Genomic DNA, 17085 nt, shown 5'->3' with positions numbered 1-17085 from the left:
ATTACCATGCTAAATGTCTCTATGACCCTTGCAAATTGGTTGGTTACACATCAGAAAGCTTCAGCTCAGAATGTTAACTTCACATTTAGCCTGATTGGCACTGACAGCTACACTCCTTTACAGTTAAAAGTTTTAAAGTTAGAAAAGAAAAAGTGGTAAAAGAAATCATAAAACTATGTGTATATGTGCACACACACACACTGTAAATATATATATTTGTATTTAATGGGTAAAAAATTCTAGTCAAAGCTTTGCTCTTCTGATAAATGAAATAAATATTGAATTAGAAATTAAGTTTATTTTAGTTTATTCATTATATATACAGTGTATGCACTTCCGGGAAAATTCAATGTATTTTCTACTTATTATGTATCTCTATACACTGGAAAACTTGCACTTGGTCAGAGAAGAGTAAAATGAAATCTGGCCGGTCAGGTGAGTCAAGCTTGCATCGGCTGATTCTCAGCTGATCATATCTACCTATAGGAATACAACACATATAATGCAGTTCCTATATAAGCTCTGTTCAGTATTATTCAGCAGTTTTTCCACTTTCTCATGGGGCAAATAACCCTCCTACATCCCCAGCTCCTCCTTTCGTCAGGAATGTGGACATTTCTGGACTTTCTCATATTCCTTGTTGAATCAGACTCCTTTTATCTCGAATAATGTGTTACACTCTAATATCAATAAATGCATTAAATTCTTTGTTCTGTTCTGTTTATCCTTTGGGGTTATTATTGCTGCTTTCCCTGCTCATTCATGACAAGCTTTGCCCAGAACAGAACCATACCGTCAAACCAAACTGTATGCTAAGTGTCAATCATTTTGACGATAGTAGTCCTGAAAGAAATGTATGCGTACACTGTTCCTATCATGTTTATTTAATATAATGTTTGAAGAAAAAAAAAAAGCTGCTAGCTGCTTTCAATATATATTTGGACACTGACAGATCAAAAAATCTTTACATTCATAAATATAAATAATAGCAATTTACAGCAGAAGCAAAACTTTGTTTTCAGTCAGCAGATATAATGCATAGTACAGTATTCATCCCTGTATAACATCTCTAATAATGATTCTGAGAAAAATAAAAGAAAATATTTAAAGGGTTACATAGCTCTATTTCACTATGGAAACGCACCTTTACAGAATTAAATTAATAATCATCTGTTATTAAAAAAATATGTGGAATAATAAATGCATGGTCCAAAATCGAAGCCACAGAGTCCACAATAAAAATCTCAAACCACTTTTATGTAAACATTATAAAACAAATGTGTTTTCTTGCAGAATCAGGAAATTCTTTTAATGGGCAAAGACACATGAAATAAAGGTTATATGTCTATTGCGCACTTTCTTTTCTTTCCTCACATCTCATGTTTATTACATAAGAGTGGTTGAATGAGAACATCCAAGATTTTGCTCTTCTTGGCAGCAGTAAATCACAAAGAACAAATGTGTTTTGAGCTGTATGATTATGGGCATCTGAAATAAGCGACCGTTTAAGCAGCAGACATCACAGAGTCGGTATTCTGTTCAGACTGTTTGAGATAATTCTCAGTTGAATCCTTTGCAAACCAAATATATACTGTAAACTGCACGTTTTGAATGCACATGTATACTGTGAAATGCATTTTAAAAGGCACATATATACTTTAAAATAAATGCAAAAAATGCATGCGATGAGGAGGAGTATGAAATAAAAATGTTTCAATGCAATAATCTTCAAGAATGCATGATGAAAGTATTTTTTTTGTGTGGGGTGGGGCTTTATATTATTTGTATTTTTTTTTAATCATTTTTATTATTGAAATTTCATTTTAAAAGACTTTTTGCATGATTTGCATACTTATAAAATGTATACTATTTGTTGTTCTTGTATATATGTTGGTTTAGTTTAATTGCCACATTTTCTTTGAGGTCCACCTGTTAATTGAATCCAGCTAATTATCTCTAATTAGTAATCCAGAAAAAGGGTGAATAGTTGTTGTCATGTGAGCACTAAAAAAACTAACAAAAAAACAATGTGCTGAAATGTTTGCTTGTGCTGGTTTAGTTTTGAATTCATTCACACTGTACACTATGATGTTTATATAATAAGATATATTGTTGCTATACCCTTTTCAACTTGGATTACATTCAGTGTGTGGCCAGTAATCTCTTTGTTTGCACTTGCCATTTGTGTGTGTGTGTGTAATTAATTGTGAAATTTACTAGTAATTTCTGCGAGTACTCAGGGTGTAGATACTGACAATCAATATCAATCAGTCATAAATTAAGAGTTTCATTGTTTTCTGCATTATCAGAAAGGGTCCTGCAAGTGTTTATTCCCAGCCGAAGTCCTGACCAGTCATCTGGTAGAACTTCATGTTGAAAGGCCTGTAGAAATCCCTGAGTCTGTGCAGCACTTCTGCTGGTATGTGTGGATGCGGTCTGCCTTTCGATTTCCCCAGGCATCGCGGTCTGCTGCTTCCTTCGGGCTTTTTGAGGCAGGGGAAGCCTTTAGTCTGGTTAAAGTAGAAGTGCTTATTGGTCACCACCCGTTTGAGTCCCAGGAAATCCTGCACCCGGCCCATTTCTCCCGCGGGGTCCGTCACCAGCTTCTCCCCGCTCACAAAAAGAAACTGCGCGAGTGGGAAATACCTGAGCCAGTGCTCCAGGTGTTTGGCGTAGATGCCGATCCTCACGGCGCTCCAGGACGTGTCGATCAGACCCGTGGTGGAGTTCTTGAAGACCAGATTCTGGAAGGACGGCAGGCCGGGACTCTTGGTCAGAGTCTGAGTGTAGTCCGACACGGCCCGGGTCACGGGGTCACGGACCACCACGATGAGTTTGGTGCTGCGGCTCATGGAGAAGACGCGGGGCGCTGCTTCACGGGTGATGAAGTAGCTGGGTGTTTTCTCCATGGTGATCTGGCCATCTAAAGTACGCGGCATTAGATTCCTACAGAAGCAGAAACTGAAAGTTAGTCATAATAGAAGTCCGTTCTCTAAACAAACATGGTTTCTAAATGGTTTGAAACACCACAACTCCTACAGAGTAGGGCTGGGATAAACGATTATTTTTTAAACGATTAATCTAACGTTAAATTTTTTCGATGCATCGATTAATCTAATGATTAATTTTTTCAGACCGATTTGATTTCCATTATCTCCCCATTAATTGACTACTAACAATTTATACATGTTGATTTACATATCTGAATGAAAAAAACATGAATTCCTTAACATTGCAATATATGTTTATTGCTCTTAAAATTACAAAATAAAAGACTGACTAAGAATGCATTACTTTGCACTTGTATAGAGATAGCATTCAATAAAACCTTGAAGCCTTGAAAACACATAGCTTACTGAAACAAGCTTACTGAACACATAGGGCCTAGCTTACTGAAAAAAGTTCTTCTTTCAGATGAAAATAACAACAACTTGATGTCTAGCATTCAATAAAAAAGGTCACCCAAAATACTTGTTTAGAGCAATTGAAATAATACATTAACCAATGTAAACTTGAGGGTAATGTAATACAGAGTGTGCTTTTCCAAAAAAAAAAAAAATTAACAGTGGGAGCCAGCAGCCTGTCATGGAGAAAAAAAAAATCTTCGAATGCTCCACGTGAAACTTTGGCGTTCCGCCCTTTTTCTATCGTGTCTAATGATTTTGGTTAATATGCACGAGGGAGAGAGAGAGAGAGAGAGAGAGAGAGAGAGAGCGCTCGTATAGTTTGAAGACTGTGAGTGCGCGAGCGAGCGTGGAACTTTGGTGTTTCGCCCTTTTTCTATCGTGTTTAATGATTTGATTAATATGCACAAGGGAGAGAGAGAGCAAGAAGCGCTCATGTTGTCATCGATGACCTCGACACGTTGTCCCAGCCCTACTACAGAGATATATTATGTGAAATATATTGCCCTTTATCAAGTGATTTTGCCAAATATAATTTTCTAATATTTACAATCTCTGGATAGATGAATATTTTAAAACATATAAAAAAATTCCCAAAGCAAAATTTGTATATGTACATAGTTGAATAAGATCAGGTATCATGTAGCAACTTTATATGTCAATATATATATGTAGCAATGTGAATTCTATGTAAATTTAATAAAATAACATATACTGTACATAAACAAAAATCTGTGCTTATATTTATTTTTGTAATAAATATTTAAATACATATCTATCTTTTATATTTACTTATATAATATGTATTGATGGGTGTAAGGATATATTTACATGTGCATGATATGCAGTGTACGTCCAATAATATAGTACACATACATAAACATATTTGTGCTAGATATATGTTAATATATGAAATAGATCCAATAGGTTTCATTTCAAGTTTTAATTCACATTACATATTTCATATATATATATATATATATATATATATATATATGTATATATATATATATATATATTACATTTGTGTATGGGAAATCCTGACACATTTTCACTATGCAATAAATGATTGGGTTTCCATGTAATGCTATTTCACAAGTTAAATTTTTTTTTGTTGGGGTCTGTTACAAGACATTTACATGATTTAATAATAAAAAACACATACATTTTTTTTTTACACTGTACACTGCGGCAGTAGCTTTGCCTGAAATACCCTTTTTTTGTTTCCTGTCTCTTTAAATCTTGCTTTCCAAAAAAGCCAAGTGTGCTCTGATTGGTCAGCATGTCCACTCTTTTGTAATGGGTTTAACCACTATTCTAATAAAGATGAAAAAAAAGTAGTTAAAATAATATATATTTCTTTATATATGGGATTGTTTTTTTCTTTTTCCTTTTTTCTTAAAGGTTCACCTAAAAATGAAAATGTTATCTACTAACTTGTGTTGTTCCAAACTAGTATTATACAAGACTTTATTTCTTTGTAAAACACAAAAAAAGATCTTCTGAAAAAGTCTTACATGTTTGGAGCAACATGAACATGAACTAAAAAAAAAAAAAAAAGACGTAAAGTTAATTTTTGGTGACCTGTGCTTTTAACGTTACAATGCTTCTTTAGATTTTGGCTGAAATCATAAACATTTTTGTTTGCACCTAAAATGTCATCTACTGTATGTAGGCAGGTTTTGGGACAGGTTTTTTCATAGCTGCTCCTATGTCGTCCAAGCTAAACATTAAACTGTAATTTTAAGCAATAATGCAAAATGAAAACCCGTTTTAAAATTGACTCTGGAGACATGATAATTGCCACCATTTCAGCTCTCGCCAGCGAATGAAGCTGTCACATATGTTTTGCGATTTCAGATTCAGAGTCAGTTCATTATGATGAAAGATGTTCTTTTTATTATCAAACATAAAACAAGCAGTTCTCTGATGAGGCCAGTGTTGAGTTACTCACTCCTTCCTGAGTAATGCGAAGTGTAAAGTGTTGTTAAATAAACATAAAAGCTGACTTTATTAAAAAGCAGCCTTGTGAAATAAACGTCAGCGAGAAGGGAGTTGATGATCTGCTATAAAAGAAAGAAAAACACGAAGGCATAACAACTCTTAGCAGTCATTTCCTGATGGGTTTTGTCCCCAGAATGTCTGTCAGGAGTCTCTCGATCACTCCAAGGCTCTTTAGTGCTGATTTGAGATCAGTTTTGCGAGATCTCGTTTAAAAGATGAGGATATTGGCTCCAGTAATGGAATAATATCCTAAATCAGCACAGAAGGTTTGCCTTAACCACAGTATATTAAATATCAATTATATATGTTTTTTTTTTTTTTTTTACATTTGTACACACACTCCACCCTACACACACACATATAAAATATATAAATATTTTAAATTAATAGTTTTCTACAATATTAACATAATAAAAAAAAATTTAAGTGTATATTATATAAAATCATGTAATATAAATATAACAAATATAAATATAATAAATGCATGTAAATATATTAAGGTTGTTGTTGGTTTTAAGGTTCTGTTAATCTCTTTAATGAATGCCCAATAGCTCCAGCATCAAGTGGAAAAGTCTCTCCACTGACTCTCATTATTTCCACAGAGTACATATGCAGTAGATTAACTCTTCACTGCTCTGGATGGGGTTTGGAAAGCGGTCACTCTTTCTGTCTCTTTCTCTGAGGCTGGCCCTCATCTCATTGCCATGAAGCTAATATTCAACTCTAATACAAATCATATTGCTCTATGAGAGCTTTACCACTAAGACAAGAATCAGAGGAGTCATGCTGACTGATGTGTGAAGGAGAATAAAGAGTAACTTTGAGAAATTGGATTTGCCATTTGACCTGCATTGCTTTTAAAGGAACAGTTCACCATAAACCATTACTATTTATCACTATTTATCCACCCTGACATTGTTTAATTTGTATGTAATTTTTGATGACTTTTGATGCTGCACTTGTTCAAACAATTATCCTTTGTGTCTGTTAAGCTTGAAGAAGGACACAAAGCATTAAAAAAGCCATAAAATCCGGCCATACAACTTCTGTAGCCAGTGTTTTGATTGTGTTTACATGATGCATGTTCCCAGCGCCTGCTTTTAGGGATGTGATCTTGAAGCATTACATGCAGAGCTTTTAATATTGAAAGCATGCCATGGTTAATGTCAATGTTGTCATTCTCACCCTGCACCATCTGAAGTGCAAGCACTGTCTGGCTATGTACACACAGCTAAGTGCATGTTTAATTCAAAGTAATCAAGCTAATGGAAGCCATAATGGCCGCGGCCGTGTCTGCTGACATCATGTTTACATTGTGGAGAGCAGGCTGGTAATCAGTGAAAAGTTTGGGCTTTTCTCAATTCACGCCAGTGGCCCACACACTCCGGTCCACCCGTTTGATCTCCCAATCCAAAGAAGCATCGCAAGATAAAGCCCTCATTTCGGCCAGGTTTGCAAATTCAGCTGACTCTGGCAACCTTTGATCTGGGGCCAGCTGTGTTCTTGTGTGTTTTCTTCTTTATCGGGTGGCTCGCGCCAGCTGCTGTTACCTGTGCGGTTGCTAGGCTAGCATCCACGCTGGTTGTTTTGATTACACCTAGCGTAGCGTTAGTGCTTAGCATCTGGACCGGGAATGTGAGCCTGGAGTATGAGTTTATCAGAGCAGAACCTGGCAACAATTTATTTCTGTTTACTGGTACAGAAGGCACAGCTGCGGGTGGCCTGCTGCAAAACAATGGCCTCGAAAAATATCAACAACTCCATCCCTTTGGCATTCAGTTGGTATAGATATGATTTATGTTTTAAAATGCATTCAAAATTTGAAGTGTGTATTTAGTGTTGTCCTAAACATCCTTTAAACAAAATACACCTGGTGAGCAAAAACCAACGAGATTTAGAAAATCTATATTCTCCGGTGCATTTTATATTTTGCTACTGATGCAATACATAACATCTGTATAGGATATATAGATAGATAGATAGATAGATGCGTGTGCAATTTATTAAAAATAAACACACATATATTAATATATTATATATATAGTTTGTATTTTAAATATATTTATATATAAATTATATGAATATAAACATAAACATGTAAATACTTGTAAATATTTTCGAAATACATACTGTATGTGTGTGTTTTTATATATACATAATAAATATACACAGTATACACACATATATAATGTAAACAAAAACTTTTATTTTGGATGTGATTTATCGTGATTAATCGTTTGACAGCACTAACAGATTTATTTACTCATAAAATTATATATTTACTTGTATTGTAATTAATTAATCTTTACATTGCATTAATTTATAATATACATTTTTCATTATATATATATATATATATATATATATATATATATATATATAATTTATTTATTTATTTGTTTATGTATTTATGTATGTACTGTATGTCGCTATGAGCTATCCAGTTACTTTTCAAAATATTCCAATAGATGGATAGATAGATAAATAATTTATTTGTTTATTTATTTTGTATATATTAATTTGTAATTTTACAGTTGATTCTTATGAGCAATCTGCATCAGTTATATGATGAGAATTTGTTTGGTCACGAAGACTCAAAATATTCCTGAAATCTATTAATAAAATAACATGGTTTCTTTTTGGACATCACACAATTATTCAGACTGACCATCACTGTTTGGTTTAGGTTTCTGCAGTGTGCTGTGAGTTACTTTTCAAAATATTCAAATACAATTTTTGTACCAAAACATGTTTAACTATAAAAAAGAGACAGCAAACACAGTGCGGTAAGTCATGCCTTATTACACACACATACACGAGCTCTTCCTCGTAGCTGTTCGCACAATACACATCAGAACAGGGTGGGATCTTCTCTCCTTAATTTAAATGAACCACAGGATATAACCATTCTCCCATTATCAGAGGAAAACATCCAGACAGGACTGCCCCCTGTGTCTGGCAGCAGTGACCCGGGATGTTCCCGTCCTGATCTCTGCCACATCTGGCAGCAATGAGTCTCCGGGAGGAAGTTCCTTCCCATTAAGAGCTCACCATGGGCATGATTGGGTGTGGATATTTTAGGTCTCTCAAATGTTACGTTACAATAATGACATAAAAAGCTTACTTTTAATGAGTCCCTTTGTCTTGCTGTTCATACTGCATATAAATCTATAGGTTTTTGGATAATGTCATATAATGTTTATTTGATCAGATAATGTTTATTCTATTTCAAACATGTTTTTTTGTATCGTTTTGGTTCTAGTTAACATTAATTTCAAGTCACTAAAAATATTTGAAAACTAGATTGAAATGTTTACAATTAAGTACTGCATTGTGACTGATCTCATGTTTTAAAAACAAAAAACCCTGTAATATATATCCAGAATCCACTATGCATGAGATAAAAGAATCTCTGGTACATCGCTCTTGTTTGAATTCCACCAAAAAGCCTTTCAACAGGTTGCTCTCAGACACAGCACTCATGAACACTATAGTGAGGACAGCAGGGCCTTCTTATTGAAAACACAGCGAGAACACAGGCTTGTCATTATGGAGCAAATGGAAGCTTCTAGAAGCTGTGGGAAGCAATTAAATGTCAGCTGGAAATAACAAGTAAAGCACCATAAAACTGCTCAAACATGCAAAAGGACACAGAGCAAGGGGCAAAACAAGCCCTTAAGAAAGAACAATCACAGAGGAGAACTCCTGAACATCTCAATTGTTTCTCCTACACATCAATTACACAAAATGGATATTTCTTCTCAGAATGTGGGAGGTCCCGCATTAACAGGAAACAGACCAGTGGCAAAGATGTGTGTGTGTGTGTGTGCGTGTGAGAGAGAGGAAGTAATTCCTGCCCTCACTATCATGTGGGAAAATCAGCGGAGCGGTTGTGAGCGTGTGTTTGTGTGGGTTTATCTGTGAAGCACCAGCAGGACGACACCCACAGATGAAGAAACAATAACACCAACCTCTGATAGATTTCAACACACTATTACCTCCCTCTGAATTCTATCTGAAATAGTGATCAGTTCACCCTAATCTGCTGGTTACCATCTAAATACCTCAAACATCTAAAATACCAAATACCTCACACAGTATTTGTTAACTGTACACCGAAAAAACTCATAAAATGTCTTAATTATTTTAATTAATTTGAATTCTTACATTTAATTTATTTTATCTATATGTTTGTATGCACATGCACACCAAAAAAAACAAAAAAACACTTGTATTGCATTGACCATAATTTTTTGACTATTACTAATATTTACATTTACATTTTATCTTTATCCTTTCTGTTTTTGTTTTAAATTTCTTTAAACGTGTATATATATATATATATATGTACACACACACACACAAACACACATACACGTACACACATTTCAGGTATTATTACAATGGAATTATTTATTTGTATTGTTTATGTATGAATCAGCACTCATTTATGTGCACAAAAACTTTTAATAAATTAATAGATTTTGTTGTTTTTGATTGCTTCCACTGTCTTCATTTGTAAGTCGCTTTGGATAAAAGCATCTGCTAAATGAATAAATGTAAATGTAAATGTAAATGTAAATGTAAAACAGCATCAAAACACTGAACTCATCCGCCTACAGTACATCCTCCTGATTAGTGTCTTGAAGCTCTGACAGGATGTGCTTCCTTTTCTTCCTGCTTTCTAATCTGCTTCTGAAGCTCCTAATTATCTATCAGACTGGCTGAAGTTTCCAGATAGCGTGTTTGATGATGTGAGGATCAGTTACGGGAAACTACGAGGAGGAAGAAGAGCTCTGCTGCAGATCATTGCTGGTCAGACTGGCTGTTTGGTGAAAGTGATAATGATGGATGATCTAATGTTACTAGGGGGCAGCAAAACTGGCCATAGGTTTTGTAAAAATAGCACATTATTCTAATTTGACAAGAAATCAGTCAACGAAATCAATTAAGCATTGCATTGCTGCTCTTGGTTGCATCAAATTTTGCATTAAAATGTAGATAACAGTAAACTGTTTCATTACTGTTCTCTTAATGCATTTGAGAATCAGGATGTGTCACCATTTCTGGAAACAGTCCAGTATCAGGATATTGCTAAATGTCCACAAGCGCCTGGCATACATTTATGGTACAAATTTGGCAGGAGGACCCTGAGAAAAAAAGACCTGGCACAGTTTATATTCAATGAACTATATACTATGGTAGTGTGTGTAGAATACTATTTCTGTGACAAATGTGTAACTGCTGACTGAAGTGATGCCAAAGAGCAGAATTACATTTATAAAACAGATGTAAATTTATATGTGAGCAGATAGCATCTATAGCTCCTATAGACGTTACAATGCACACATGAAGGAATATAAAAGTAAAAACAGATCGCACAATGGAAATCTGTTCAAATATGCACCACACAGAATTTTAAGTGACTCAATATGGAGTGTGTAGCAGCATAATGAACCTTTAAGACCGGCCTAGAGGAAACCACATCCCTGGCTTGGTTAACGGCCCACCGTATGTGCAGCTTTAACAGTCAGTCGCAGGACTTTGAGCAGAAGAACGACTGCAGCTGCACAATTGGGAGGTTCTAGTATAATGAGTGTCTTCAAACACTCAGTTTTTTTGCCTGATTAATCATACTTTTCTTGTTGAAAGGGCAGTATTTGAGAGAAATAAAGTGGGGTTTGCTTTAAAGCAGGTCTATATTTCAGCAATAGAAGACTAGGCATTTCTGCTGAGAAGTCATGCATCAAAAACAAGTTGTTAAGAAACTATCTATGCCATTGTGGGTTGGTGAACAACTTGGGACAAGCCAAAGCTTTCTTTCTCTTGGCCTCGACTGTAACCTATCCCACTGAATACCTCCAAAGAAATGATTATCCAGCTAACCACATCATAAAAAAATCACAAGCAAAGCAAAGCTATACACTCTTAAAAATAAATTGGCATCAATGGTTCCATGAAGAACCTTTACCATCAATGGAACCTTTACACACCACAAAAGGTTCTTTATGGTGGGAAAAGGTTCTTCAGATCACTGGAAAGTAAAAAGAAAAATGGTTCCTAGAAGAACTGTTCTCTGAAAGGTTCTTTTATGGAATCTCTGTGAAAACCTCCTTTTGGGTTACTTTCTTATTCTTCATTACGAGGCTGTGCCATACCCCGAGGTTATAGAAAATAGATCTATCACTGTAGCGTGCCGCTGGTTTCTTCCACACCACTACCTTCAGTCCTGATCAATCAATGGCTAGTTTAATGTTAGAGACCCAGGTCATATGGGAAATCTAGCCTGTCAAATCAGCACTCTGGCATCATGATATATATGGCCTTAAAATCTAAATTGAATGTGTAATGCAAAATGTATATATGATAGAAACAGAATAAATAAACATTCCATGTTACATGACAACACTCACAAGACAACAAGCTCTTAAAACACAGCTCTTAAAACATAAACCTTTATAGCTAAACACATTGGAGCATCATAAGAACGTCAAGAGCTGTAAAGGGCGGCAGCAGTTTGTCAACAAGATTGAAAATGCACAGGTTAATTAACCGTCTCTATGCCTAAGTGCAATAAGGTTGGTTAAGGAGGAATCGATAAGAAGCACGTCATTGATTGGGAGGTGATTTTTTATTCCAGACAGTGATTTATGGAGTCATGAAAAGGTGCAACCAGAGTCATGTAACTGCATTGAGTGGGGGAGGAACAATTATTATGGGTTAATGAACAGAATTAAAGAACATGTTAATCAGAACATACTAGAAATTCATGAAAAAATCAGACTTTTAAGATCTTCAGTTTATAATTTTAGATCAAATATAGAACTAAATTAAAATCATTTATTAAATTATGCAGTGCACCCAGAAATCAAATATTTTTGTATCTTTAGTATTTTTAAATGTATTTAGAAAATGTTCACTGTAGTGGAATATTATTAATTAAATTAGATAAACGTAAAATAAAATAAATAATACAAGTAAATATTTGACTAAACACATGCATATATGCAATATTTGTAGGCTATAATGCATTGATAATTTTTTACAGTGTGCAATATCTGACAAGGGCAACAGTCATGCGTTCCATAAACCTTTTAATGAGTAAAGTATATGAGCACCTGGTCGCTTACAAAGCTTGCATGTCTCTCTCTCAACCCACTCACTCGTGCTCTCTCACACATACACACAGTGGCCATGTGACACAGCTCTTCCATGTACAGCTTCCAGCTGGCATTCACAAAAGCTCAGCTGTCATTACACATCTGCACACACAGAAGACCCGTGGTGTTGACAAGACTGATATTGAATTATACTTTACAAAAACCCCATATATGGACAGTTTGTTTACATAAGGCTGTCACCACATGCTGGAACAAATGTGTGCGCGTGTGCATGAGAAAGAGAGACAAATCATCAAACTAAACCTCAAAGTCACGTCACGAGATATAGTTTCTTGACAAGAGAGGAAACGTGATTATTAAAGGAATATTTTACCCCGTAATGAAAGCTCTATCATCATTTATTCGCTCTCTGTAATTTCAAACCCATAACCCTAAAATTTTCCTTTTGTATTGTGACAATAAAACAGAATATGAGTTGGCAAAGTGAGTAATTAATGACAGAATTAAAATTTTGGGGTGAAGTGTCCCTTGAAGACATTTTTAAAGGGACGGTCCACCTGAAAATAAAAATGAATAATAATGTCATAATTTTCTTCCCCTCCCACACATCATTCCAAACGTGTCTGAATTTCTTTAGTCTACAACATAAAAGAAGATATTTTGAACAATGTTGGAGAAGAAGTCAGGTCCCATTGACTTCTGTAGTATTTTTTTTTTTTTTTGTCAATGGAAGTCAATGGGACCCAAAACTGTTTGGTTACCAAAACTCTTCAGAATATCTTCTTCTGCAGAAGAACGTCATACTGTATGGAACAACAAAAAGGGAAGTAAATGATGAACCAGCAATACATAGTCATTCCCATTTGTCTGATTTCTAATTGCGTGACATGGAGACGAGAGACGGACAAAGGTGAGAGACAGAAGCACTGACGGTCAATTCACAGTCATTTTATTGGCAGATGGCTGAATGTCCTGCCAATGAGACAGCGCTCTGAACTGGTTGGGTTATTGACAGGTGATATTAATGAACCAAGTGGCATTAAAAGAGAAGAAGAATCAATTTGCCAATCGTGCAATGCATAACTGCTTGTAGGATGGTCTAAACATGCAATTTTGAAAGAGGCCCAAAAGAAGTGATGAATGAAGAAATCATAGTGTGTAACTCCTTTGAGGAGTTAATTAAACCAATATACTTTGCTGGAAAACTTTATGATGAGAGCTGCTTAAACTTTATGTGCCTCAGATGCATGCATTTCAGGAGCGTGCTGCTGTCTACATAAATTACAATGTCTGTTATAAAATTGGTCTACTGTAAGATAAAACATCTGCTGGCTGACTTAATTACCACTCTTAAGATTTTAAGTGGGTAACTTGGATAAAGAAAATTGCAGTCTCTAAAAATCAAAACCATAGGGAGTGATTATATAGACAGATAACGCTATTATCTGTGATCTGTTTGTAAAAAATGAATTAAACTTGTCTTTTTCTCTTAAGAAAATAAGAATTACAGACCTTATGCATTAGGGAAACAAGTGCACAGCTTCTCTGAATATAATTTTGTCTTTAAACTTAAGTTTTAGTGGTAGCTCCATGGAATTGCTGTTGAAGTGTAATTAGCTGGTGAAATGGATTTATGAAAGTTATCATGATGTACGTCAGACCGGAAAGTTTTTAAAGAATGAGTTAACTTCCAGAATAAAAAAAATTCTGATCATTTACTCACTCCCATGTCATTCAAGGTGTTCAATGTTCAGTCGAAAAAGAAGTTTTTTGAGGGAAACATGCAGGATTTTTCTCCACAATTTGGATCAGTGGGTTGAACAAAACAAAACAAAAAATTATATACATTTTAACCACATATGCTCATCTTGCACTAGCTCTGTGATGTGTATTCGCGACTTTCACATTGGAAAGGTCACACGTGGTTAGTGCTTCACCTGTGTACTCAAAAAGTTAGGGTAGGGTGAAAAACTCCATCTCATTTTCTCCTCTAACAATGTTGTTTTCCTTTCTTTTTTTTTTTTTGTAAAAGGTGTTTGACTTTCTTTGCATGTTCGCTTTGTAAACACTGGGTCGGTACTTCCTCCTACATCACGCATGCATAATTATGCAGTGCAAAAAGAGCATTTGTGGTTAAAAAATATAGAAATGTAAATTTTTTAAAGACAATGACGGATAGATAAGACCCTTATTCCTTGGCTGGGATTGCATAGCGCCCTTTGAAGCTGCATTGAAACTGCAATTTGAACCTTGAACCCGTTGTCCACAATTGAAGTCCACTATATGGAGAAAAAGCCTGGAATGTTTTGATCACAAACCTTAATTTCTTTTGTACCGAAGAAAGAAAGACATGTTGGGTGACAGAGGGGTGAGTAAATGATCAGGAAATGTTTATTCTGGAAGTGAACTAATGAGCAAATCATTTTTAAATTTGTACGACCTCACAGAACTTTCACACTGAGGAAATACAAACTGGAAGACAGAAGACAACAGCCCAGGGATAAAAAGGGGCTACATAAAGTCTATACTATCAAGGGCATTGGTTGCTAAGGAGTGGCTGTTAGCACATTGCTATGCGGTTACTAGGTTGTTCTGAGTGGATGCTACTGTACATGGTTGGCCAGTGACAAATAAATATGTTTTTTATAATTTACTTTAAATGTATATATATTTATATATTATTATATTATATTGTATTCGATACAGCATATCTGCAAACACTTTTTCTTGTGCTATATTTCTTTAAAATAACAGTTCTGTTAAAGAATTGCACAGGCATTCATACATTTTAAGTGTGCCTCATCTCCATCCAAACAGCAGCATGTTTTGAGTTAGCCTATCATTTATAGCTGTAGCCACTGTAATGAAGTTACGTGCTAAATTCTAATAGCTACGTTTTGGTGTTTTAATAATCCTTAACCCTATGGGAAATTGATAAAAAAAAAAAAAATACTATTATTCACAACCAGCTAATAACAGGCGACCTACCGGTACCACTGGAGCCCCTTCTCATAGAACCTGTCGAAGAAGTGCGGCTCCGCGCCCACGGCTCTCACGTCTGGATGCACGCGCAGGAACTCCAGAAGCGCGCGCGTTCCTCCCTTTTTCACGCCGATAATAATTGCCTGAGGAAACTCTTTGGTCCCAAAGTTGTTTGACACGGAGAGATTGCTGTCATAAGCTAAACCTCGCTGCCGCTTCTCCTCTTCCACGTCTGTCGCATCCTGCTCGGGCAGTTCGCGAACGACGGAGCCGTTCCAGTGCGACAGTTTCTTCGCTTCCTTTGGGAAAAGTTTGCTTCTGAAATTCTGATGGACGAACAGCGGACTCGGCATGGAATCGCAGTATCCGGTGAGACAGTAGAATAAATAGGTGAATATGAGGATCATGGTAAAGAGCACAGACACCTTGGAGCGCGCTTTCAGGTGTCCCAAGTCGCAACTCGTTGTCCAACATCCCATGAGTGTCTTTGCGTCGCAAGAAACAAAACTTTAAACGGAGGAATCATGCCGTATTAAGTGTAAAATAACAGGGTTTTGTTGCAAGACTAAACCTTTAGTGAGAATCACATTGTTTTTTTTTTTTTTTTGCGTCTCAGAGTCACTAAATCAAATGCACGCCATATTTGCGCGATGATGACTTATCCAGAGACGTAACATAACGAATTATAACTTTTCTTTATGTTCTTTCTGTTGGACTGATGGGACTTCTTTGGCTTGAGGTCCCGCAGTCGTGCTGCTTCGGGTGACCAGGGTTACCCGTTCATCTCCCATCCGTTTTGGGTGCGTGTCCACGCCCTGCTCTCTGAGTCCCACCCCTTGTGCTCAAATTACTTTTATGACTTTCCTACCTAAGCAGTTACAAATCCATTAACTACTGTTAAATCGATGAGAGCTAGAGAGCTTATTTTTTTCCAGATAAGAACAGAACAGGTCAAAGTTCAGAGCCTTTACTGCATGATAGAGATAGTGGAATGTTATCTTAGGTATTTTTATGACATGTACTTTCCTTCATAGGTTGCTGCGCGAAGCAGCCCTCTGTCAGTACTCTTTTACACACAGATGAAGAGGTCAATCAGTGAGCAACACCTGTCCTGGAGGCCACACACTCCGTGGAGACAGTCTGTTTCTTGATCTGGTCTCTGCAGACTTAAGACTAAGCAAATCACCATCACCTCAGTTCGCACAAACACACTGTACACCTCGATTTTTTGATACTTTATTGGCATGATTGTCAAATAAAGCAGTGTAAAAGCAAAAATACACAGAATAACAGAGTATTATTTCATAATTATTTTAAGCCATATAGATATAAAATAATTGCTATTTGACAAAAACGTGAAAAAAGAAAAAAGAAAAAAAAAATACTACTGTAACTTTGCACAGAATCCCCTTTCTAAAATATATGGCTATATATTTTTTCAGACATTAATTTATACTTAGAAAATAGAGAAAGACAAACAAAAAATGACTTTGTACAACTGACTTTGTAAATTAGTAAAGTATTGTCTGCAAAATATGTAGTGGATTTTCACCAGCTGAAAAACGGTCAATTGT

The 17085-nt window shown here is 35.7% G+C and overlaps 1 protein-coding gene across 1 annotated transcript; it reads right to left on the bottom strand.

Moving 5' to 3' along the window:
- Nucleotides 1–1480: 1480 nt before the first annotated feature.
- On the bottom strand, nt 1481–16298 carry LOC113044085 (heparan sulfate glucosamine 3-O-sulfotransferase 6-like). Its single transcript, XM_026203686.1, has 2 exons — nt 15518–16298; nt 1481–2946 (listed from the first exon to the last, which is right to left on the bottom strand). The coding sequence occupies exons 1-2, from the start codon at nt 15988–15990 to the stop codon at nt 2328–2330; spliced, it is 1092 nt and encodes a 363-aa protein (XP_026059471.1). The 5' UTR covers nt 15991–16298; the 3' UTR covers nt 1481–2327.
- Nucleotides 16299–17085: the final 787 nt, after the last annotated feature.

This window comes from Carassius auratus, chromosome 26 (genome assembly GCF_003368295.1).
Source record: "Carassius auratus strain Wakin chromosome 26, ASM336829v1, whole genome shotgun sequence".
NCBI classification, from domain to species: domain Eukaryota; kingdom Metazoa; phylum Chordata; class Actinopteri; order Cypriniformes; family Cyprinidae; genus Carassius; species Carassius auratus.
The sequence above is the reverse complement of the archived record's forward strand: the minus strand, read 5'-3'. Positions and strand labels throughout refer to the sequence as shown.

Bases quoted from the DNA above. Each gene is read 5' to 3' on its own strand.
- LOC113044085 (XM_026203686.1), bottom strand. From the start codon at position 15,990: ATGGGATGTTGGACAACGAGTTGCGACTTGGGACACCTGAAAGCGCGC. The intron at 2,947-15,517 runs GTAGGTCGCCTG...CTGCTTCTGTAG, and splicing joins AAGGGGCTCCAGTGGTACCG to GAATCTAATGCCGCGTACTT.